The 24,895-nt window shown below is 39.4% G+C and overlaps 1 protein-coding gene across 6 annotated transcripts in view; it reads left to right on the top strand.

Moving 5' to 3' along the window:
* Positions 1-16,573, top strand: part of RPRD1A (regulation of nuclear pre-mRNA domain containing 1A) — a 71,205-nt gene extending 54,632 nt beyond the window's left edge. For 4 of the 6 annotated variants that reach the window (XR_002345090.2, XR_304101.4, XR_014807864.1 and 1 more), the window contains one exon: positions 13,066-16,573. Coding sequence is in view for 1 of the 6 variants with exons in the window: in XM_003356411.6 (XP_003356459.1) it covers positions 13,066-13,215 (150 nt within the window). In the remaining 5 variants the exon portion in view is untranslated. The remainder of the gene's footprint in view (positions 1-13,065) is intronic. The other 2 variants (XR_014807863.1, XR_014807862.1) reach the window with 1 other exon arrangement.
* Positions 16,574-24,895: the final 8,322 nt, after the last annotated feature.

Raw genomic sequence — 24,895 nt, 5'->3', positions numbered from 1 at the left:
AAAATAAGTTATGGTGGATCCTGAAAAATGAGAATTGGAGCTTCTAAGTAGTTACATTGAAGAAAGTCACTTGAGACTTGTACGTTAACATCTTAGGATGGCAAAGGACGTAATGAAATAACATATCAAAGAACAGAACCATTTAGAAGTCTTTCAGGAGAACAAATAAAAAGAACCATGATTGTGAAGATTACCATCAACCTAAGGGGTTCTATAATATGTTCTGAAGTTTATATCTTGATACTCTTTTGAATGAAGCTTTCCCTTCATTAATTTGTTCTTTTGTGACCCAAGAACCTGCTTATTTTATTATCAAATATCTGGTTAAAATGAAGACTGATGATATAATAGACCATTTGAAGTAGCCAGAACTGAATCAATCAGATTTCAGACCAAGGATACATATATTGGGATATAAAGGGAAAGTTTAACTGTTTAGATAATGTGTGTAGATACACCTTGTGGAAAACTATGGAAATAAGATGTCATATGGATACCACATCAGTGTCTCCATCTTTATTTCTTAAATAAATACTATTGTGTGGAGTTCCCATCATGGCTCAACAGTAGTGAACCTGATTAGTATCCATGAGGACTCAAGTTTGATCCCTGACCTTTGCTCAGTGGATTAAGGATCCTGCGTTGCTGTGGCTGTGGTGTAGGCTGGCAGCTACCGCTCCAATTCAACCCCTGGCCTCAGAACCTCCATATGCCACAGGTGCAGCTTTTAAAAAAAAAAATTATTGTGGGGAAAGTCTTTAACAATCATACTAGGATGTCCATGTTTTCTTTGCTGAAAAACTATCCTAGTTAATATTTTAAAACTGAATGTTGTCCAGCCCAATCATATTGTTTTACTTGAAAGGGACCCAAAAGATTGATTTCACAAATGAAGAGTGAGAGAGAATGACTTAGCAAAACCTTGTTTTCAGGTCATTTTGGAATATGGTTTATATTCTGACTTTGTTCCTACAGAAGCTACACGGCTTGCTCACTAGAATCAGAATTGGGCCTGTTTCTTAGAGTGAAGCTCCATTAAGTGAGTTGATTTAAATAGAAATATTAAGTAACTAGAATAGGTGACTCACATGGTGAAGACATGAAGAATGTCGTTTAGCTCATTGAAGTTTGGGAAATAGTGATTAAAAGTTGGAAGAGGGAGTTCCCGTGGTGGCGCAGTGGTTAACGAATCCAACTAGGAACCATGAGGTTGCCGGTTCGATCCCTGCGCTTGCTCAGTGGGTTAAGGATCTGGCATTGCCATGAGCTGTGGTGTAGGTTGCAGACACGGCTCAGATCCCGAGTTGCTGTGGCTCTGGCGTAGGCCGGTGGCTACAGCTCCGATTTGACCCCTTGCCTGGGAACCTCCATATGCCGCGGGAGCAGCCCAAGAAATGGCAAAAAGAAAAGAAAAAAAATAAATTAAAAAAAAAAAAAAAGTTGGAAGAGGTGGTATGAGGAAGTTTGGGTTTCTGAAAAAGCCTTTCTTTTGGTCAGGTGTTGGTTACACAAATAGATACAGTAATTGAAGTATATAATTAATTGGCATATGTCTCATGTAGAAAATTGAAAGACCTGTTGGCTAAACAAAGGTAGATGAGACTGGAAGGAGAATGGAATTTTAGAGGCAAAAGACACAGAGTTGGTTCTCTGGTTAAGTTTAAGTATCTTGGAGTTCCTGTTGTGGCTCAGCAGGTTGAGAACCTGATGTAGTATCCATAAGGATGTGGTTTGAATCCCTGGCCTTGCTCAGTGAGATAAGGAACCAGAATTGCCACAAGTTGTGGCTTGGATCTGGTGTTAGTGTGGCTGTGACGTAGATGGGCAGCTGCAGCTGATTTGATCCCTAGCCTGGAAACTTCCACTTGGGTGTGCTCTTCATTTTATTTACATACAAAAATAATTTTTGAAACAGTGGCTAAACCATTTCAACCATTCAGGAGATTAGAATTTTTCCGTCATTTTTTGGCATTCTCATTATTCATTAGCTCTGTGTGTGTGTGTGTGTGTGTGTGTGTGTGTGTGTGTGTGTGTCCTGTATGTGTAATGTGGGAATAGTGAGTAGGATGTCAAACAGTACATTGGTGAAAGGTCCCCAACGAGTGAAAGGTCAGATGTGAGAGGAGTCATTAGGGAAGGTTTAATAAAGGCTTGGGATTTAAGCTGGCACTTTTACAATGGACAGAAATTAGACAAGGATCGTGGACAAGTAATAGAAAAATAATTTTATTTTGCTTTTTAGGATGGCACCCGTGGCATATGGAGGTTTCCAGGCTAGGGGTCCAGTTGGAGCTACAACTGCTGGCCTAAACCACAGCCACAGGAACAAAGGATCTGAGTTGCATCTGCGATCTGCACCACAGCTCACTGCAACACTAGATCATTAACCCACTGAGCAAGGCCAGGGATCGAACCCACAACCTCAGGGTTCCTACTTGGATTCATTTTTGCTGCACCACAGTGGGAACTCCTAGAAGAATAATTTGAACAAAGGATTTTAAATAGGAATTGGAATCATTTTGGCTTTAAGAACATTTTGTGTTCAGATCAGATTAAACATTACAGATTTCCTCATCTTAAAAAAAATACTGCTTTAATGTCTGTATATTATTTGGAATCTTAAATTGTAGACAGTTCTGCAATATTCTTGTAAAATCTGCATTAGAATGTGGATAATTTAATACAAGTGATGATTCTAAGATTTGATTGTAACATATTTTTGAATGGTGAATATTGTATCATTTGACCAAAAATAACGAAGATAGATTAGTTTATCCGTTAATTTTTTATTTATTTATTTATTTATTTATTTTTGTCTTTTTGCCATTTCTTGGGCTGCTCCCATGGCATATGGAGGTTCCCAGGCTAGGAGTCAAATCGGAGCTGTAGCCACCAGCCTACACCAGAGCCACAGCAACTCGGGATCCGAGCTGTGTCTACAGCCTACACCACAGCTCACGGCAACGCCAGATCCTTAACCCACTGAGCAAGGCCAGGGATCGAACCCACAACCTCATGGTTCCTAGTCGGATTCGTTAACCACTGTGCCACGACGGGAACTCCTATCCGTTAATTTTGATGAATGGTAGTAAATGTGTTATATGGGAAGTTCCCACTGTGCTGCAGTGGAAATGAACCATGAGGATGCGGGTTTGATCCCTGGCCTCACTAAGTGGGTTTAGGATCCGGCGTTGCTGTGACCTGTGGTATAGGTCGTGGGTAGCAGATGTGCTCAGATCTGGTGTTGCTGTGGCTGTGGCATAAGCTGGCAGCTGCAGCTCCAATTCAGCCCCTAGCCTGGGAACTTAGATATGCTGAGGTGCAGCCCTGAAAAGACAAAAAAGAAATACTTTAAGTGACTCTTTTCAAATATCAAATTACAACCAATTTGTTACTGACTTGTAAGAACTTGGAGAGCAGATACTCTGAGTTGGTTAAGAATAATTATTTCTCTTCCTTCCTGTGTATCTTTGATTCCCAACCAGGGGGCGGAGGGGATATACTGTCTTCTTGATGCACATTAGTATGGTGGGTTGTGGTGTAGTATGATGGATAATTCAGAAAATGACATTCAACATACATTTTTTTCTCTGAAACAAATTATAGAAAGCATAAGTAGACAAAATTTTTTTGGGCGATGGATGATAAATGTTCTAAAGATAGAATAGTTAGGGGAAAGATGAGACAAAATGCTTTCAAATGATTGAGAAACATTGCCATATATGCACTCATAAGCTTAATTGGCTTGTATGTATCTCATGGTTTTAGAGAGACTTTGTTTGAGCATAATGAAACCCAAATCGTTATTTCCAGCTCTGAAAGCCAGAATCACATTTCCAGATGCCTACGACAAGTCCCACAGGTAACTCACACTTAGGTTAAAGTGAACGCCGTATCTTCCACAGAGGAGTTTTTACCATTGTCTATGCTATCTCATATAATAGCACTTCCATTCCAACCACTCATCAAGCCTGAAACCTCATTCTTCACATCAGAACTACAACGAGGTTCTGCTGATGTTTCTTACAATACATAGTTTTCATCTTTTTGAGGTATTATTTATGTACATTGTGGTTTGTACAGTGTTCTACCACCACTGATTGGTTCAGGTCCTAGTCCTTTCTTGCCCAGACAGTTCCAGTTAACTCCTAGGTGGGTTTCAGATTCATCCTTTTCTGTACTGTATGCAGACTCATTCTCTCACAACTTACGAGTGACTATTTTGTAAGGGAATTAATTTTTTTCACTTTACACCCTGCACTGTGGTGATAGTGAGTTGCCGTGTACATATCATGCCCTTTATCTTCTCTGCCTGGTTATCTTTTTTTTTTTTCCCTGCCTTATTTTGCTGTTCTCTTGACCCCATGTCTCCTCTGAAAAGACTTCTCTGAACTCCTCTGTGGGGCAGTGTCCTCCACATTTTAATTTTTGTATGTCATAAACAGTGGTTTTCACCTTCGGTAGAGCACATCATATGTTATTATAATTATTTGTTTGCTTGACCTTTAAATTGTGTGCTCTTCTAGGTAAGGATTATGATTCATCTGTGTGTTCTCAGCACAGCGACTGACATATACTGTTACTATAGAATGCTTAAGAAATGTTTGCTAGGAGTTCCCATCATGGCTCAGTGGAAGTGAATCTGACTAGAATCCATGAGGATGCAGTTCGATCCCTGGCCTTGCTCATTGGGTTAAGAATCCAGCATTAGCATGAGCTGTGGTGTAGGTCATAGATGTGGCTCGGATCCAGAGTTGCTGTGGCTGTGGCGTAGGCTACAGCTCTGATTCGACCCTTAGCCAGGGAATGTTCCTATGCTATGGGTGTGGCCCTAAAAAGACCAAAAAAAAAAAAAAGTTTGCTAAACTGAAGTTCAAAGTAGATTAGCTCAGGCCTTTGAGTTCAGTATCGAATAAGAGAGAATGGTACATTTGTTTGAAAAATGTAAATAATATGCAGGAAGAGTTAGAATGTCAGGTCGGACGACTGCCAAACTGACATTTAGTGTAAACACACATTAAAATGTTGGTATGTAAATTAGTAGGTGTTACATTACATGCAGGTGGGGTATTAAAAGCAGCTATTATAAAGAGTGTCTTTATTTTCTGTGGAATTGCTTTGTCCCTCCTGACCATAACTTGTGTTCATCACTGGGACTATAAATTTGGATTGACAGATATCAAATTGGTCTTTCCAGGAATCTAGGTTAGAATAGATGGGAGCGTGTTTATATTGTGTGGATTTGGCATTTGCTGCCACTGGAATGATCAGCTCACCTTTGCCTTTATCTATGTGAGTTGTAAGTGAATTTCTTAGGAAAGTAGCAGAACTTGGAATCCATTTCCCTTTAAGAACAATACTACAGGTGATACTTAGGTTTTCAGACTAACAAAGCCTTTTTCCCTCTTTTTTAACAATTTTATTGAGATAAATACACAAGCCATGTAACTTACTCATTTAAAGTATACTCTTTAGTATATTTATAGGACTTTGCAACCATCACTTCAGTCTGTAATTTTAGAACATTTTTGTCTACCCTAAAGGAAACCTTATTTATTTCCACTCCACCTGACCAAGAGCTAAGCAACCGTAAGTCTAACTTCTGTTTCTATAAATTTGCCTAATCTGGACATTTCATGTAAATGGAGCCAGACAAGATACAGTCTATTTCACTGGCTTCCTTTTTTTTTTTTTTTTTGACTTTACTTCTGCGGCATATGGAGGTTCCCAGGCTAGGGGTCTAATCGGAGCTGTAGCTGCCAGCCTACACCAGAGCCACAGCAACGCGGGATCCGAGCTGTGTCTGCAACCTACACCACAGCTTACGGCAACGCCAGATCCTTAACCTGCTGAGCAAGACCAGGGATCGAACCCGCAACCTCATGGTTCCTAGTCGGATTCATTAACCACTGTGCCATGATGGGAACTCCCTTGACTGGCTTCTTTTATTAAACATAATGTTTTCAAAGGTCTTCTGTGTTGTAGCATGTATTGGTAATTCATTTCTTTTTATGGCCAAATATAGGGTTATACCACATTTTGTTTCTCTATTCATCAGTGGATAGATATTTAGATTTTTTTCTACTTTTTGGTTATTATGAATGATGTTGCTGTGAACATTCAAGTATGAATATTTTGAGTGGACATTTTCATTTCTCTTTTGTATATTCCTAGGAGTAGATATTTTAACTCTGCATGACTTTTAAAGGAATTGCCAAACTGTTCTCCACATTGGCTGTATCATTTTAAATTTCCACCAGCTTGTGTAAGGGTTTCAGTTTCTCCATGTTCTTGTCAGCTCTTTTATTGTCTGTCTTTTTGATTGTAGCCATCCTAGTGGGTATGAGGTGGTATCTCATTTTGGTTTTAATTTGTATAAAAGCTGACAAAAATTAAAGATAGAGAGTATTAAGAGCAGTAAGGGAAAAGCAACAAATAATTTACAAGGAAACTCATATAAGACTATGAGCTGGTTTTTCAGCAGAAACTTTGCAAGCCAGAAGAAAGTGGCACCATATATTTAAAGTGGTGATAGGGGAAAACCTGCAACCAAGAATGCTCTACCTGTAAGGCACCCATTCAGATTTGATGGAGAAATCAGAAGTTCTACAGATAAGAATTCAGAACCACCAAAAGAGCTTTAAAACAAATGTTATAGGAGTTTCTCTAGGTGGGAAAGAAAAGGCCAAAACTAGAAAAAAAAAATTACATAATGAAAAAAACTCACTAGCAAAGGCAAACATACAGTAAAGCTAAGCAATCTTTGATAAATATAGTTTAGGGAGGTCAAAAGACAAAAGTAATAAAATCATCTGTGTTCACAATAAGTAGCTAAGGGATACACAAAACAATTAGGTGAAAAACATCAAAAACAGTCACTGTGAGAGGAGTAGAGTAAAAGTGCAGGATATTTAAAATTTGAGGAATTCCCTGGTGGCCCAGCAGTTAAGGGTTTGGCCTTGTCACTGCTCTGGCTCTGGTTCAGTCTCTGGCCCAGGGACTTCCACATACCTTGGGCATGACCAAAACAAAACAAAAAAAAAAGTGTTTGAAATTGAGATCAGCAACTTAGAACAATACTGTATATATATATAGTATTGCTATACAAAAAACTGAAGGTCACCAAAACCCAAAACTCTGTAATATGTATATATATATACACACACAAAAAAGAAAAAGGAACCTAAACTAACACTAAAGATAGTCATCAAATCACAAGGGAACAAAGAAGAAAAGGAAGGGACAGATAAATTTGGAGGTTGATATGAACAGATACAGACCACTATGTATAAAACAGAACTATATTCATTATCTTGTAATACCCTAAAATGAAAAAGAATCTGAAATATATATAACTGAATCACTTTGCTGTACACCTGAAACAATGTAAATGCAACTATAGTTCAATTTAAAAATTAAAGAAACTCACAAAAATAGAACACTATACCATTGTCATAAAAACAGTATATATCAATATTTATTGCTAAAGGAAGGGGCTTAATTTCTTAATGGTTTGGCTTTTTAGCAATTTTTTTTAATTTTAAAATTAAAATCCTCCTTTGAGACTGGAACAGAACTAAATTCTTTTAGGAAAAAAAGAGTCATTTAGGTTAAAACAAAGTATTTTGAAAGCTGTTAATGCAAAATGCAAGTTAGAAAAGAAAGAGGGGACTGTGAGGAATTTATCTGTGGCTTTATCTATTGATGGTTTATCAGATTAGGCTACCACAACTTTGATACCTGCCCCTTGTCCAAGTTTGTATTTTCTTTTTCATACTTAGCATAGGTTTTTTTTTTGTTTGTTTTTTGTTTTTTTTTTTGGCTTACTATGAATAGAGAGGATCCCCCCACCCCCACCCCCAGCTTTACTGAGTAAAATTAACACACAAAATTATTTACATTTAAAGTGTACAGGGTGGTGATTTGACATACATATACTTTGTGAAATGATTACCACAATCGGGTTAATTAATCATCACTTCACATCATTACTTTTTCTTTTCCTTTCGGTGGTGAGAACACTTCAGCTCTGCTGTCTTAGCAGATATCAAGTATACAACACAAAAGATTAACTATAGTCACCTTGCTATACATTATATCTCCAGAGTTTAATTCATTTTGTAACAGCCCTTGGACTGGCATCTCCCTGTCTCCCTCCAACACTGTGGTTCCTGGTCACCATCATTCTACAGTTTTTTTTAATATGTATATACATATATACACACACACACACATATATTTTTAAAGAATCCACATGTAGGTAATATTATGTAGTATTTGTCTTTGGTTAATTTCGCTTAGCGTCATGTGTTCTAGTTTCGTCCAGGTTTTTGCAAACGATATAATTTCCTCCTTTCTCATGGCTGAATATTCCATTGTGCATATATACCACATCTTCTTTATCCATTCATCTGTTGACAGAGACTTACGTTGTTTCCATATTTTGGCTACTGTGCATAATGGTACAATGAACATGGAGGTACAGGTATCTCTTCCAGATACTGATTTTATTTTAAAGTCAATGTTAGATAATTGTTCTGGCACCAGGAGGACACCTCCCATCTGTCTTAGGCTATCAGTTTCTTTCCTCATGCAAAATTTGAATCAGGGCTGTGGAACTAGCTAAGAGTGGGCACAATGGCAAGCTTTTCTTTCCGGTGATGCTCCTGATAGCCTGAGCTGTTGGTGAAGAGAAGTGGTACAATAGCCCGTATTTCCTCTTATCTTGTCTCTTCTGGTGAAGACCACCCCTCCTAAATTGGGGGCAAAGGCTATCCATGCCCTGATATTCTCAGCTTCCACAGAGCCTCTATTTCACAGAGTTGAGGCTGAGCAGAAGAGAGCCCCCAGGCTCTTAATTCTGTTATCCTGAGACTTAGCAATAGGTAGCTGGGGATAGGATGAGAAATGCTGAAGATTTGCCCTTCCCAGGAATAAAGCTTTCAGCTTGGGAGCTGTAGGGAGAGCCATCCCTGTGTTCTTGGCTGCAGCAGTCTGAAGTGGAGTCCGTCTGCCTTGCTGAACTGGGAGATGGGGAGGGAGTGTTTTGATTTAAATACCACAGCCTCTTGCCCTTCTTACTGAGTTCTCATAGATTTTCTTGAGTCGCTGTTTTTTCCCCTTAGGGTCATTTCCAGAGGCTTTAAATGATTGGTTGTGGTTTTAAAAAATAGTTTTCATCAGTTGTGTAGGGGGTGTTGAGCTCTTCATGCTCGAGTGTCTCCTCTAGGTCTAAGGTTCTGAAACTTAAATTTTTTTTTTTTTTTTTTTTTTTTGCTTCGCCTGTGGCATGCAGAAGTTCCTGGGCCAGGGATGGAACCCAAGGCTAATGACAATGCTTGAATCCTTAACCAGTAGGCCACCAGGGACCTAAAATTTTTGAACTTTCGATCCTCACTTTTTTTGTTTACTTGTAAAGTGGGCTTGACTCTCTCCTTATGTTTGCTGCATTTTATTCTCCTGTTGGCCAACTTTATTTTCATTATTGTATTTATACTTGCAATAATACTTATTTTTTTATGCCTCCTTCCTCCTGAAATGTTAGCTTTGTAAAGACAGGAGACTTCCTCTGTTTTGTTTTGGGGTTTTTTTTTTTTTTTTTTTTTAAGGCCACACCTGCACCATGTGGAAGTTCCCAGGCCTACACCCCAGCCACAGCAACATGGGTCCCAAGCCACATCTGTTACCCACACCACAGCTCAGGGCAACACCGGATATTTAACCCACTGAGCGAGGCCAGGGATTGAACTTTCATCTTCATGAATACTAGTTGGGTTTGTTACTGCTGAGCCACAATGGGAACTCCTCATCTGTTTTGTTTAACACAGTATCTGCAGTGCTTAATAAATATATACTAGCCATATGGCAAGGACCTCCATCACTACACTCGCAGTCTTACAGGGAAGAGAGGATTGTTATTAGGTAGTCACAACATTTTTCTAAACATGTTGTAAAAGAGAAGAGTACATTCATGGTGCTCTGATGATTCTGATCTAAGCGAAGTACTGTCATTGTTGTACATCAGGATTAAAACAATATACACATCTTATTGTAAGCATTCTTGCCATAAGAAACCAATCTGTGGAAACTTGGAGCCTCTTTCTAGACTACCAGAGAGGCAATTTAAAACTCTAAGGGCTATGGCCTGGCTCATAAAATCTGTTAGCTAATCAGATTTCATGCATTTTTTTCTTTAGGCTAACCTCAAATGGTTTACCTCAGATACTCAAATCCTTTGTCTTTAGGATGAAAGTCAGCCTGTGACAGTAGCACAAAGTTTTGACTACTGCTTCTATTCCCAAATTAGGAAAGCATGATTTCACATGCTTATGAAAGATTATCTTCTCACAGGATAATTGAGAGGATTGAGTTCATATTTAAAGCCTAGCATATAATGGACATTCAATAAATGACAATTTTTAGAGTTCCTGTTGTGGCACAGTGGTAACAAATCTGACTAGGAATCATGAGCTTGAGGGTTCGATCCCTGGCCGTGCTCAGTGGGTTGAGGATCTGGCATTGCCGTGAGCTGTGGTGTAGATTGCAGATGTGGCTTGAATCCCGCCTTGCTGGTTGCTGTGGTATAGGCTAGCACCTGTAGTTGTGATTAGACCCCTAGCCTGGGAACCTCCTCAGGTGTGGCCCTAAAAAGCAAAAAAAAAAAAAAAAACAAAAAAACAAAAAAACAGCTTTTGTTTATGTTTACCAGGTTTTTTTGTATGCAGTGTTTACCAATATATAGAAGGCTTTAATTGCTACATTTTGAATCAAATGAATAAAATAAATCTTAATAATTGAACAACAGCCTATCTGGATGCTAGAAATTAAGAGTCGGCAGTAATGACCTTATTTAAGGCACCTAAGACATTTCTCAAAACATCTCTCCTCAATAGGAGCAGAGCGTAATTACATTTGAGAGTGTTTGTACAGCATCTGAATATATCATGCTGCCTCCAGAGTATTTCAGGTATTATTTGTTACTAAAGGACAATTTAGTAAGAACAGTGGGGCAGATGGAGAAATGTGTTTGCACTCCTTACCCGTGTGTTCTGTAGAAGAAAAGTGCTAAATGTGGAGATGCGTATGGAGATCCTACTGAATGAAGTGCGTATCTAGAATGAAATACCCTGATGCTTCTCTCTCTTGTGTGCCACTCCAAGCAGTTGTGCTCAAAACTGCCTGGTGCTCTAGTGTGTGTCACTAGGAGTGGGGAAAAGGGAAAAAGGTTATAGATCCTTATTACACTCTCTTTTATGCAACCTTGATCTTCATGATAGATTAGAAATACACAGACAGGCAGACATGGCAAGAATTGACACCTCTCCTGTATGCTGAAAACTACTAGAACGTGTCAAGGTTTCAACCTTTCCTTCTTTACCTGCCAGTATGTCCAGTTCCCCATGCTTCAGAAACCTCCTTTCTCCTATTCCTGAGCAGTTGGGATATGGTAATTCTGACAAACTTCTTTCCCCAGGTGTAGTTATTCTTTAAAAGAGGAGGCTCTACAAAGAAACCTGGCTAACTGATTTCATTTTAGGCCAAAAAAAAAAAAAAAGAAAAAAAAAAGAAACAACAACATAGAGAAGTTGCTTATCGTTAAGTTGTATATCCTCTTTGGAGCTTTTGCAAAATTTAAGAGCTTTGGACCTGCTTCCTGAAATTCTCACCTAATTATAGGTAGTGGGGCTGGAGTTCTCTTGAAAAATCTATGAGTTTCTTCCAGAATTTTCTGGGTGATTCTGAGTGAAGTCAACTCAAAAAGAAAGGCTTTTTGTGGATAAGCCTTCTACCCTCCATGAAAACCTATCACTCACTTGCTCTGTCTTGTTTGTGAGATCAGCCTTGGTCACAGGAAGGGAAAATGTTCTAGTCTTTTTAGGAGGAATAATACCCATTTCCTAGATTCCCTTCTTCACATCCTACTGTATTAGTTAATAGAAAGTTCCTCTTTCCTTGTTGAAGTCTGGAAACTTCGGTTAAAAGTTGTTTCCACTACAGAGAATGGGCCGTTTCCCCCAATCAAGCTAAAACATGATCTTGATTAGTTTCCAGTTTCTGCCTCCTTAGGCTGCTGTTTGCAGGATTTCCTATCCTTTTGTGTGTGTGTGTGTGTGTGTGTGTGCCATTGTAATCCTTTGGTGATCCTCTGAAGCCTTGGACCCCTTCTTTTTTTTTTTTTTTTTTTTTTTTTTTTTGTCTTTTTGCTATTTCTTGGGCCACTCCCGTGGCATATGGAGGTTCCCAGGCTAGGGGTCCAATTGGAGCTGTAACTGCCAGCCACAGCCACAACCACAGCAATGTGGGATCCAAACCGAGTCTGCAACCTACACCACAGCTCACAGCAACACCAGATCCTTAACCCACTGAGCGAGGCCAGGGATCGCACCCGCAACCTCATGGTTCCTAGTTGGATTTGTTAACCACTGAGCCACGATGGGAACACCTGGACCCCTTCTTAAATTAAATGTTTTGTATGTAAAAAAAAAAATTGTACAACATTGCAATGAAAACAAGTAATATTGAAGTACAACTAGTGAAATAATAAAATTTGAACAATAACACATGCTTCTTTACATTAAATAACATCTAGTGATTGGTCTAATTTCAAGGTAGTGATCAGTATAAGCAATATTTCAAGATATATGTGAAAAACTAATATCCAAGCAACTGGTTTCTGTTAAAAGACAGACTCGGGTACTGCTAATACTCCTGTGGTTTGTTGCTAACATTCACAATAAAAAACAGTGGTAAATTTCAGTTTAAGTTTGTGAATAAATATAATTTTTCTTATCCAAGCTCAAGTACACCTGGAAATCTTACATGCTGAGGTTAAGTATATTAATATGTTAGTCTTCTTTTTACAGTTGTGAAACAACAGCTCACTCTGGTTTTTCATAATAATTAATAGTTTATAGTTGAATATTTTCCAAATTCCTCTTTTGAGCCTAAAGTACACATTGTAATCTTATTGTTCAACATTAACTGAATGCTTCACCAGATTTTATGCAGAGCTTTAGCTCTTCTCTGAACTCCCAGAATGCTAACGAGAGTGGTTTCATGTTACAGGAATACAAGCGCAAGTTAGCCAGGGTTTCCCTGGTGCGCAAAGAACTCAGGTCCCGGATCCAGAGCCTGCCAGACTTATCTCGATTGCCCAATGTCACTGGCAGCCACATGCATCTGCCCTTTGCGGGAGACATCTACAGTGAAGATTGATGACCAGTCTCTTTCCAGGGCCCAGGACTTTGCAAGAGATGGAGACAGGTTAGGTGGATAGGCCTGTAGCGTTATTTTTGTATATTGTTGAGAGAGTGACATTAACAAAAGAAACAAGTAATTTATAAAATTGTTTAAAAATGTTGGTTTGTTTACTATTTTATTGGTAAGTTAACATGACTTAGTTTAAACAAAGTGATGATCTCTGTGTATTAATAAGCTCACAAATAGTGATTATTTTCAGAAGATCTTTTTGTAAATTTTTTTGATCCAGGGCCTTGTGAGAAATTCCATGTTTCTATTTCTTCATGTATTCGCAAGTGTTTTTCTTTATTTTCTTCAATATCTAATCACTGTATAGTATGTAATTCCTAAAGGGTAAGAACTAATCAGGAGCTGCTTGAGACTTTATTATGGTATAGTTAGGACTTGATTGTAGAAGGGACTAAAAGTTCCAACTTAATTTTCACCCTTCTCCCCAACCAAAATATCAATTCTGTGCCTCAATCAATACCTTTGATTCCTTATTCCTTAGAGGTCAGTAATTTAACATTAAACATGGATGTCATTTTGAGGGTCAGATCAGAACCTAGAGAACTTTACTACAATAGCGTGATAAGGGTTCCATTCCAACTGCCATCGTGTAGAATAAAAGGAGTGTTAATTAGGGACCCCCTTGATTAAAACTGTTTTGAGTTATTTGAATAGATTAACATGATAATGCTTTGGAAATGTCATAAATTTTGACATTGTACCAAGAGAACAACTTTGATTCTGGAACTGATTTCCATTTGTCAAATCAGGCTCCTTTTAACATAATTGATCCCTTTAATGTAAAGCCATCTGTGGGATTAAAAGAAGTGTAAAATAATGATACTTTATTATTCTCTTAGCCACTTAACTTTAAAAACAATAGTATTTTTAGCTCTAATATCTCAAGAACAAAATAATCACAAATGTTCAGTAAAATAACCTGGAACATTTTTAATGTTTCCTTACAGTTTTTGAATGACTATGTATTTGAAAATTGAGCAGTGCTACACTACAGGGTAGATCTGGTAAATATTATATTTGTATATTTAGAATTGCCAAGCAAATGTACCTTGACCTTTTATTTCTAACCCTGTGTGTTAGAGCAGTTGCATGCTCTCCTGCTTTCTCTTTAACTCACATTGTGAAACTGTGGATTTTGTACTCAGTGATGACTTAGGAGAAATATTATTTTCATTCATTACATATTAGATGTTTTTCTTTTCGTTGTAAGAAGATTCAAATTAGATAGTCAATAAAACATCTTTTAAATCCCACAAGCCAGTTATGTCTCAGTAGTCTGAATGGCTTCATTCTCTTTCTCAGTATTAGAGATTATAGTTAAAATGAATTTATATGTGAAGGAGAAGGCAAACATTTATTTTTAGTAGCCAATAGTTTTGGGAACAGTGCTTTTAACAGTTTGACCTCTCTCCAAAATAGATACACATAGAAGTAGTTCCCACACATATATGGCTTATATCCCAAAGTTTTATAGTCAACTTTAAAAAGGACTTGGGGCACTTTTTTTTTCTCACAGAAACAGTAGTAGTTAAGTTCCTTGTGAACACTACCACAGAAGACTAACCCATGAACCTAATCCACTTAACCATGAATGTACTTGACTTATGATGTAGTTGACAGGTTACTAGTAGTAGATCCTGACCAGCATTTGTAACATCACTCTTCACTAAGGAAATGGTGTGTAGCAGCCAGGCTCACACATTAGGGTGTCTGTTGTGTGTACCTCTGTCCCTAGGTGTAGGATACTTAAGGAGAAGATGCAGCATGGAGGTGGAGAGTGTAACAAATGCACAATTATAGAAAAACCTGGTCACATGTGTTATAAAATATGCCACTTACGTTAGCTTTTGTTGTTAAAACGAAAGCAAAACCTTGTATATTAATTTATTTTCAACATACTGACCATCTTTATGATCTGCTAAAGTGATTTATTTGTTAAAGATATTTTCATTTCCATTTAAAACTAATTTATAAACTGTGTACTCCTGGGAAGATTTGAAACTTGTCAAAATATTTTCACCGTTTAAGACAGACTTCTGACTTAGATACTGATTTTAATATCAGTATCTGCTCTAAATATTTATGATAAAAATGCATTATTTTTTTAAAGAGCTTGTTGCGATTTGTGATGAGTGATAGCACTCAACCTGATTCCTACCCCCATTTTCACCCTTTGACAAATCCTCCACAAGCCTTCAGTTGTTGGTTAATTCACTGACTGTAAACACAAACGTTACAGTCTGTTTCAGAAGTTATGTTGTCAGCCTTATGGTAGTTAACATAGTAAGCCTTAGCAGTAAATAGTCTTCCTTTCTAAAAGGTAGATTACATTTTCTCAAGTAGTGGGGTTGGATGGGGGTACTAAAATACCAAATTCTAAATCATGAGCATTTTCTTCACTGTGTACGTGAGGTAATCATGCATCTTTGAGTGTAGCTTCGTCTGGCCCCTCAAAAGAAAAGCACGTCACCGTAAGTGCAGTGGGGGTTTTTGGTTTGAATGGATACCATCACTCTTTTCTCCACAAACAGTGCAGAGACCTGGCTGAGGTGGCAATTTGAACAGATTCCCTTGTGTTCCCTCTGCTTCTTCCGTCACTCCAGTAAGTAAATCACCACATGGGGGAACCCAGGGGTCTGGGAAAATCAGCTGTGCTCAATAGCCAACCTCCCCTTCTGTGAAAACCAGTGCAGGTGCAGCCATTTTGGTACCTCTTCTCATATGCACTCCGAATCAGGGTGTTTTATATGAACTTATAAAGGATCAGCAAAAGCTGGAATAACCTGGTCATCTTGATTAGCGAAATCAAAATAACAAAACTGGGTTGTCATTGTCACGGTAGATGAGCAACTCACCTCTTTTCACTGTTGAACTGGTTCAGAAAAATCTTCAGAAAGAAAACACTCAGAAGTACAAATTGGGAAAGTTAGGATGTCCTTTCTGAATTTTCCTTTCAAAAAGTTTATATTATATGAAATTACATAAAGCTACTAAACTACTTTGTATTCTATTAAGAGGTAGCTCCTAAGATGTAGTCTTGTTTAATAGTTGTTGCACTATATCAAAGCTTTTTAAAGTGTAAACTCAGTTCTTCCTCTGTAGAAAGGGAGCATTGTGTTACTGAATTTATTTATGCAGAGCATTGGTTGCGACCTGTAATTCCAGCCATCCACACACCAGTCTGTTCTGAGGTGGCAACAGCACACGGGAAGATGAACTTTCCCTATTTCTTTACCCCTTTTTCTTTGGTTGTATCTGATGACAATATGAGATGTTCTTAATAAAAGTTTTATGTTCTTTTTGAGATGTGTAGATTATTTTTGTGAATTTGTGTATCAGTTGGATATGGATGGGAAGGGGGAGACATTAATGGACTGGGAGGGAAACAAAGTACTGGAAGTATTCAGCAGTGTTACTCTGGAGAAACTGCTGAGGGAGATTCCGTTTCCTTGGTCAGTGGTTCCCAAACTTGAGCGAACATCAGAATCACCTGGAGGGCTTATTAAAGTACAGATTGCTGGGCCCTACCGCCAGAGCTTCTGGGATAAGGCCTGATAGTTTACAGTGCTAACAGTTTGATCCTGATGCCACTGAGCAGTCCCAATACAAACAGACCACATTTTGACAACCACTGCTCTAGACCAACTTTTAAAGTCTGACTTGCTTCATAATTCAAAATTCCAGGTAATTTCAATTGCATGTCTGATCTCAAAGAGTTTACAATCTAGTGGGAATGGAATACCATAACACTTTTTAGAATTGACCAAAACTTACTTTTATTCTTAAACTAGCATATTTCTTCTAGCCAGTGGCACCATAGGCCAGCAGTATTAGCCTCAGTTGGGGACTTATTAGACGCCTGAGCAGACCTACTGAAATAGAAAATCTGAGGTTGGGGGCCAGCAGTATATCTTGTTAACAAGCTTTCTAGATACACCCTCAAGTTCCAGGTTTGTTTTGTGTACCATTGTTCTAGGCATCCAACACTTTATTCTCAAGTATGGGAAACCTTTTAAAGGAAATACTTGTTTTTAAAGTGAAACTTTATTTAAGAGATTTAAATCATAAATTAACATGGCTTTTTCAAGATATTACGTTAGTATTTAGTGTCTCCTTTTTCCAGCTATTGATATTTAAGTTATAAAATCTTGTACTACTTTCATAGAATCAACTTATTAGCAGACTGCTCACAATGCTATTAAGATCTTTGTGTAACTTAGTTATAACTGACATAGGTGGTTGTAGTTTTGGTTGTGGTTTTGTGATTTGATCTGTTAGATTGCAGCAGGAATGTGTTTAACCAAGGGCAATTCTATTTTCATTCTTCCTTTTTTTTTTAGGGCCGCACCTGCAGCATAAGGAGGTTCCCAGGCTAGGGGTCAAATCGGCACTGCAGCTGCTGGCCTACACCACAACAACGCAGGATCCGAGCCACATCTGTGACCTACACCATAGCTCATGGCAACACCAGATCCTTAATCCACTGAGTGAGGCCAGGGATCGAACCTGCAACCTCATAGTTCCTGGTTGGATTCATTTACAATGCGCCATGACGGGAACTCCCTATTTTCTTTTTCTTTTCTTTTTTTTTTTTGCCTTTTTGCCATTTCTAGGGCTGCTCCCACTGCATATGGAGGTTCCCAGGCTAGGGATCCAGTTGGAGCGGTAGCTGCTGGCCTACACCACAGGCACAGCAATGCGGGATTCAAGCTGTGTCTGCAGCCTACACCACAGTTCACGGCAATGCCAGATCCTTAACCCACTGAGCAAGGCCAGGGACCGAACCCACAACCTCATGGTTCCTAGTCAGATTCGTTAACCACTGAGCCACGATGGGAACTCCCCGGGAACTCCCTATTTTCATTCTTCTTTTTGAGTTTGTGTTTGAACTCTGCAGGACTTCAGGCACACTTCACGTCCAGTTCTTTGTACCCTTAGCTGGCTAATAGCTCTTGATACCCTAGCCTAATCATTAATGTTTCACATTCTCCCTATTACAGTTGCTGGTCTCTCCCTGCCTTGGCTAGTGTGAGGGGGAAAGACTAACTTCCTCTTAGTTCCTTTATCTTTTCTTCCTTCCTTTTATGTCCATTGATGGACAGAGCAGTTACAGTCATGGTAAAGTATTTACATCAACAACATAATGCTCTTTTTCTAGTTGGGTTTAATTTTTCCCGCCAGGAACCAATAAGAAGCTAACTGTTAATAAAGGAGCTGATTAATGGGTTAAAATACAGTTTTGAGATATCTCTTAATCATAGTCATTTATGAAATTAGTCACTAGATATATATTTGGCAGTTTAATAATCACCCTTGAGTACTTTAATGTGGCTACATACAATGAAGAGATACCCCAAGTGCTTGTTTGCTGTCATTTTAGAAATTCTAAATAGTTGTTTTCATTATAGAAAGCTAGAGCCGTATTAAGCATCATTTGGTTAAAAATGTTCCTCTATTTCATTTTTTTTTTCACCTTTTAAGGGCTGCACCTGAGGCATATGGAAATTCCCAGGCTAGGGTTCGAATCAGAACTGTAGTTATTGGCCTATGCCACAGCCACAGCAGTGCCATCTCCAGGCTGCATCTGTGACATACGCCACGGCTGTGGCAACACCAGATCCTTAACCCACTGAGTAGTGAGGCCAAGGATAGAACCCACATCTTCACGGATAGTCAGTTCTTAACCCACTGAGCTACAATAGGAACTCCTCATATTTGTTTTTGACTGTTGATTTGGTTTCCATTTTTGTTATATTATTCAGTATATTACATGGATATGATAGCATTTTATAGGCATTTTACAATTTTTAGATACAGTACTAGAAATCTCATTTGTTGTTAAAGTATAGTGTTAGGGATGTAGAGACTTGTTTCAATGTATGCTACTTAATGAAATTGTAGTTTGTATTTTATGTCCTCTAAGAATGTTTCTGCATAATGTACTTTTCTAAAGAATGAAGCTCATTAATTGCGAGGTCTTCAGATAAAAAAATTAAGCAGCCTTTTTTTTTTTTTTGGCTGTGCACCCGCTGCCTGTGGAAGTTCCCAGGCCAGGGGTTGAACCCACGCCACAGCAGTGACCCAAGCGACAGCATTCACAATGCTGGATCCTAGGCCACCAGGGAACTCCAAAAAATTAAGCAGTCTTATTTTCTAGAAAGACGTACCATCTGAAGTAATCAAGAGCCAACTAAATCTAGTCATAAACTCAAAATTACATCATCTCAATTTTTCTGATTCTGGAAAGTAGTTATATCGAAGAACTGACAAGTGTTGGGTTTAACCCATGCCATGCTTTTAGATCAGGAATGACAATTATATGTCATACATGCTCTTTTTCCCATATGTTTCTCTCTTTCTTCCTTAAGGCATGTATCTTTAGTTCCTATGAATCCTGAATGTGTCCTCAAAATCAGAGCTCCAGGAATTCCCATCATGGCTCAGTGGTAACCCAACTATTATCCATGAGGACCCAAGTTCAATCCCTGCCCTTGCTCAGTGGGTTAAGGATCCAGCATTGCCATGAGCTGTGGTGTAGGTTGCAGATACGGCTCTGATCTGGTGTTGCTGTGGCTGTGGTGTAGGCTGGCAGCCACAGCTCCAATTCAACCTCTAGCCTGGGAACTTCCATATGCCATAGGAACAGCCCTAAAAAGACCAAAAAAAAAAAAAAGTGCCAGCTGAACTGCAGTGACAAGAGGAACATGGTCTCCTCTTACAAATGAACTTTCTTAGGAAACAAGTTTGTTTCCTTCCTCAGCTGTTCAAGATTTTATAGACTTAAGTGTCAGAAGCCTAGTTAATAGTAATACATAGTGCCTAAATACCCTTTTTCCACTTAATATAGCAAATGTAGTTACTATGATTTTTGAATGAATGTGTTGAGCCTTTAATATGGGACAGTAACCACACCAGAAGCTGAGAGAAACCAAAAGTAAGATGCATCTCTGCCCTTACAGAAGTCAGAAGATAGTGTGGAAGACAGATACTGACTATGTTAGAATGTCATAAGTTCTACAAAGTGATGTGAAAAAACATTATGGAACACTGAGGAAAAAATGATTACCACCTATGGGGGACAATTTTATAGAACTTGATAGAAAATATAAATGACATTTGAATTCATCTCTGTCAACTAACCTTGGGTCAAATAAAAAATGAAGAAGGTTTTTAAAAATGTGTTCTGGAGTTCCCATTGTGGCTCAGTGGGTTAAGAACCTGACCAGTATCCATGAGGTTGTGGGTTTGATCCCTGGCCTCGCTCAGTGGGTTAAGGATCTGGTGTTGCCATGAGCTGTGGCATAGGTCTCAGATCTGGCATTGCTGTGGTGTACTCTACAGCTGCAGCTCCAATTTGACCCTTGGCTTGGGAGCTTCCTTATGCTGCAGGTGTGACGCTAAAAAGGAAAAAAAAAAAAGTGTTGTTTACCTGTGTGTCAACAACACCAATGAATTAAATGAAAAGCTAATGAGATATGTGTGTGTGTGTGTGTGTGTGTGTGTGTGTGTGTGTGTGTGTGTGTGTGTATCTCAGTGGAAATCTGAAAGCATTAAATCTTACTCAAGTGGAATAACATGGCTAAGTTTAGGGTAGGTCTTTTGGAAAAGAAGGGTAAAGTTTTATAGAAAAATGTAGTTTTCAGCATGTGCTGCTTGGGCCAAACAACACAAGCTGTGTGTGTGTGTGTGTGTGTGTGTGTGTGTGTGTGTGTGTGTGTACATACTTAGATATATATGTATATATATATTTCTCTGTCTAAAAAAGTGATGAAGGAGTTCCCCTCATGACTCTGCAGTTAACGAGCCTGACTAGTATTCATGAGGACACAGGTTCAATCTCTGGCTTTGCTCAGTGGGTTAAGGATCTCGTGTTGCCGCAAGCTGTGGTGTAGGTCGCAGACGCAGCTTGGATTCCATGTTGCTGTGGGTGTGGTGTAGGCGGCAGTAGCAGTTCTGATTCGACCCCTAGCCTGGGAACTTCCATATGCTGAGTGGGTGCAGCCCTAAAAAATGAATAAATTGATACAGATTTTAATTCTGTTCATGTTGGAAATGCTGTGATGGCTAAAACATTTATTTTCATAAAACCTGACTATGAACTCAGTTGCAACAGTTATTAGAGTGTGGACCAATAAAATAAAGATCTATTGGATAGAAATGAAACATGATATGCAGTCTAATATCTTTTGCTATATTGTTGTCATGACTGAGACTGACTGACAGAGTGAGACAGACTGCAGTCACCTGTCTGAACTGCAGACTGAGGACCATGCCACTAGTTCTTTGTTGCTAACTAGATTTACTCTTGGGTAAATGCAGGGGCCACTTTAACCATGTAATTTGAGGAATGCCATTTCTGGCTGCACAAAGGATTTGAGGCAATAATCAGAACTTTGTACTGGCTGAGGTGAAATATTTGAATTCTCCTTGGAGGAGCATTCCTCACCCAGCTTTGCCTGTGTCTCTTATACCTGGGTCTTTAAGATGAAGACTCATGTGAGGATTTTCTTCACAGCTTAACCTAAGGACTGGTTTGTTGGACTGTACCATATTTTCCTTCATTTATTGAAATTAATAATCCCATATTAGCCTAATGGGTCATATATTTAATTGAGGTTATCAGACTCCCCCAGGTAAAACTAAGGCTTACTGGTCTGAGTGTTTTTCTCTCCTCAGAATTTAGGTACTGTAATTTTCAAGTAAGTGCCTAGAGAGAGTATTAGCACATTTGATGTGCATGTATAAAACTATGTTTAGAGGAGTTCCCTTCATGGCTCAATGGCGATGAACCTGACTTGTATCCACGAGAATGCAGGTTCGATCCCTGGCCTCACTCAATGGGTTAGAGATCTGGCATTGCTGTGAGCTGTGGTGTAGGTCCCAGGTGCAGCTTGGATCCCAAGTTGCTGTGGCTGTGGTGGAGGCTGGTGGCTATAGCTCTGATTTGACTCCTAGCCTGGGAACTACCATACGCTGCAGGTGCAGCCCTAAAGACTGGTTAGAAAGTTTATAAATTGTTTAGAATTTGTACACCAGCAATATATACAGGTAATGACTTTTGCTTTTTTTTTTTACTTGAGATGAAGAAATAGCACGGCACTTACTGGAATCTTACTGCAAGAATGTGCTCTCTCCCAAAACCAAAAGTCCATTTTAGATTTTAAACATAAGTTTGAAGTCAGCCATACTGCCATCCAAACTGCTCCTTTATATGTCACTTGTCAGTCATGTTGTTTGATCAAGATGACAGAAATTTGAGTAGATACTTAAAATTCAGAAGCATTGTTTGCGAGTTGTGCACTTTCTGGTGCAGTGGGTAAAGGATCCAGCATTGTCACTGCAGTGGCTCAGGTCGATGCTATGACATGGGTTTGATCCCTCACCCAGGAACTTCCTCATGCTATGGGCATGGCCAAAAACAAAAAAGAAGTATTACCTGTATCGACTTGCAAGTTAAACATAAAACCACTTAAAAAAAAAAAACAAAAAAAAAACCTCCCTCGGAGTTCCTGTTGTGGCTCAATGGGTTAAGAACCTGACTAGTATCCATGAGGATGTGGGTTTGATCCCTGGCCCTACTCAGTGGGTTAAAGGATCCAGTATTGCTATAAGCTGCATAGTCGGTCTTGGATGCAGCTCAGATCTGTCATTGCTATGGCTATGGCATAGGCTGGTGGCTATGGCTCTGATTTAGCTCCTAGCCTGGGAACCTCTGTATGCCTTGTGCATGGCCCTAAAGACAAAACAAAACAAAACAAAAAATTCCCATGACTCCCCACAATTGTTACTATTAAATAAATAGTCCTGCTTTTGGCCACAAAATTAAAAGTTAAATTTTAGACCTAAACACTTCTGTTTGTCACTCTTCGTTAATCATATACAATTATATATAAGTACTAGGTATCCTGCCTGATGTTTCCTGGCAATATATGAAAAAAGGAACTGGTTCTATAGCTAATTAATAACAACAAGTGGAATTATTTAGATCTATACACTGTAAATGTATATTGAAATGAAAGATATCGAAATGAGAACCTCCAATATGGACATTTAATACCATTGCTCAATTTTTGTGAGGTATTTCCCTAAGTTCAGCATGAATAACATGAAATGAATAAGATCTAATGATATGTCTGGTGATTATGTATATGTATATACAGTCTTTTGAGGGCCACACCCATGGCATGTGGAGGTTCCCAGGCTAGGGGTCTAATTGGAGCTGCACCTGCCAGCCTACAGCACAGCCACAGCAACACCAGATCTGAGCTGTGTCTGTGACATACACCACAGCTCACGCCAACACCAGATCCTTAAACCACTGAGCAAAGAAGCCAGAGATTGAACCCGCAACCTCATGGTTCCCAGAGGAGGAGTAGAATCTAGGCTCGATGGCTGACGGGCCTTGCTGGGTAGGAGGATGCCTGTCTGTTAAAGACAGGAGGGAAGTAAGTGAGGAATATTACTGAGAGTCCTAAAATCTGAGTGGGGATCACATTAAAAGCCACCATTGTGCTTTTGCAGTTAAAGCCTAAGGGGCTGTGCTAGGAGATGGGATTAAGATGGTGGAATAGAAGGAATGGAGCTCACCTTCTCTCATAAAAATAACAAAATTTCAACCAGATGCTGAACAACCTTCAACCAACTGGACTGGAAACTTTCAAAAAAGATATCCTACTGCTGAAGACAAAGAGGAGTCCACATCAAGACAATAGGAGGTGCGATTAGATGATATATGCAACCCCATACCCACTGGGTGGGCAGCCCACAGACTGCAGTAACAGTATCACAGAGACTCACCTACAGGAGTGAGAATTCTGAGCCCCACATTGGGTCCCTCTGCCTGTGGATGTGGCATTGAGAGAAAGAGCCCCTGGAGTGTCTGGCATTGAGGGCCAGTGTGGCTTGTGTGCAGAAGATCCACAAGACTGGGGGAGATGGAGACCCCATTCTTGAAAGGCTCACACAGACTTTCATGTGCACTGGGTCCCAGAGCAAAGCAGAGACACCATAGGAATCTGGGTCACACCTGACTGCAGTTCTTGTAGGATATCCCAGGGAAATGGGGTGACTGACGTGTTGTGGGGGAAGGATGTTGGAGGGAAAATCTTGGGAGTGTTCATGGGTGTGTGTTCCTCCACAGGTGGCCATTTTGGGAAAATCTGGCCCCACCCATCAGTACTAAGAAGCCCCAGGCTAAACAATAACCAAGGTGGGATCACAGCCCCACCCATTAGTAAATAGGTTGCCTAAAGACCCCCCCAGGCATGCAGCCACCTCTTATCTCACCCAGAGACAAAGCCCCACCCACCAGAGGGATAAGAATCAGCTCCACCCACCAGTGGGCAGGCACCAGCCCCTCCCATCAGGAAACCTACAGCAAGCCCCTGTACCACCTTCAGCCACAAGGGGGGCAGACATCAGAAGTACGAGAGGCTACAAGTCTATTGTCTGCAAAACTCTATTGTCCAAAAACCTGTAAAAATGAAAAGGCATAGAACTATAACTCAGATAAGGGAGCAAGGGAAAAAACCCAGACAAACAGCTAAGTGATCTAGAGATTATCAGCCTCTAGGAAAAAGACACCAGACTGATGATAGTGAAGATGATGCAGGACATTGGAAATAGA

The sequence above is a fragment of the Sus scrofa genome, chromosome 6, assembly GCF_054392235.1.
Source record: "Sus scrofa isolate SSC_HxYL_T2T_F1_AM1 chromosome 6, Sscrofa_HxYL_maternal_Yorkshire_Landrace_v2.0, whole genome shotgun sequence".
Taxonomy (NCBI): Eukaryota; Metazoa; Chordata; class Mammalia; order Artiodactyla; family Suidae; genus Sus; species Sus scrofa.
Note: the sequence above shows the minus strand (reverse complement) of the source record. Positions and strands in the feature narration are given on the sequence as shown.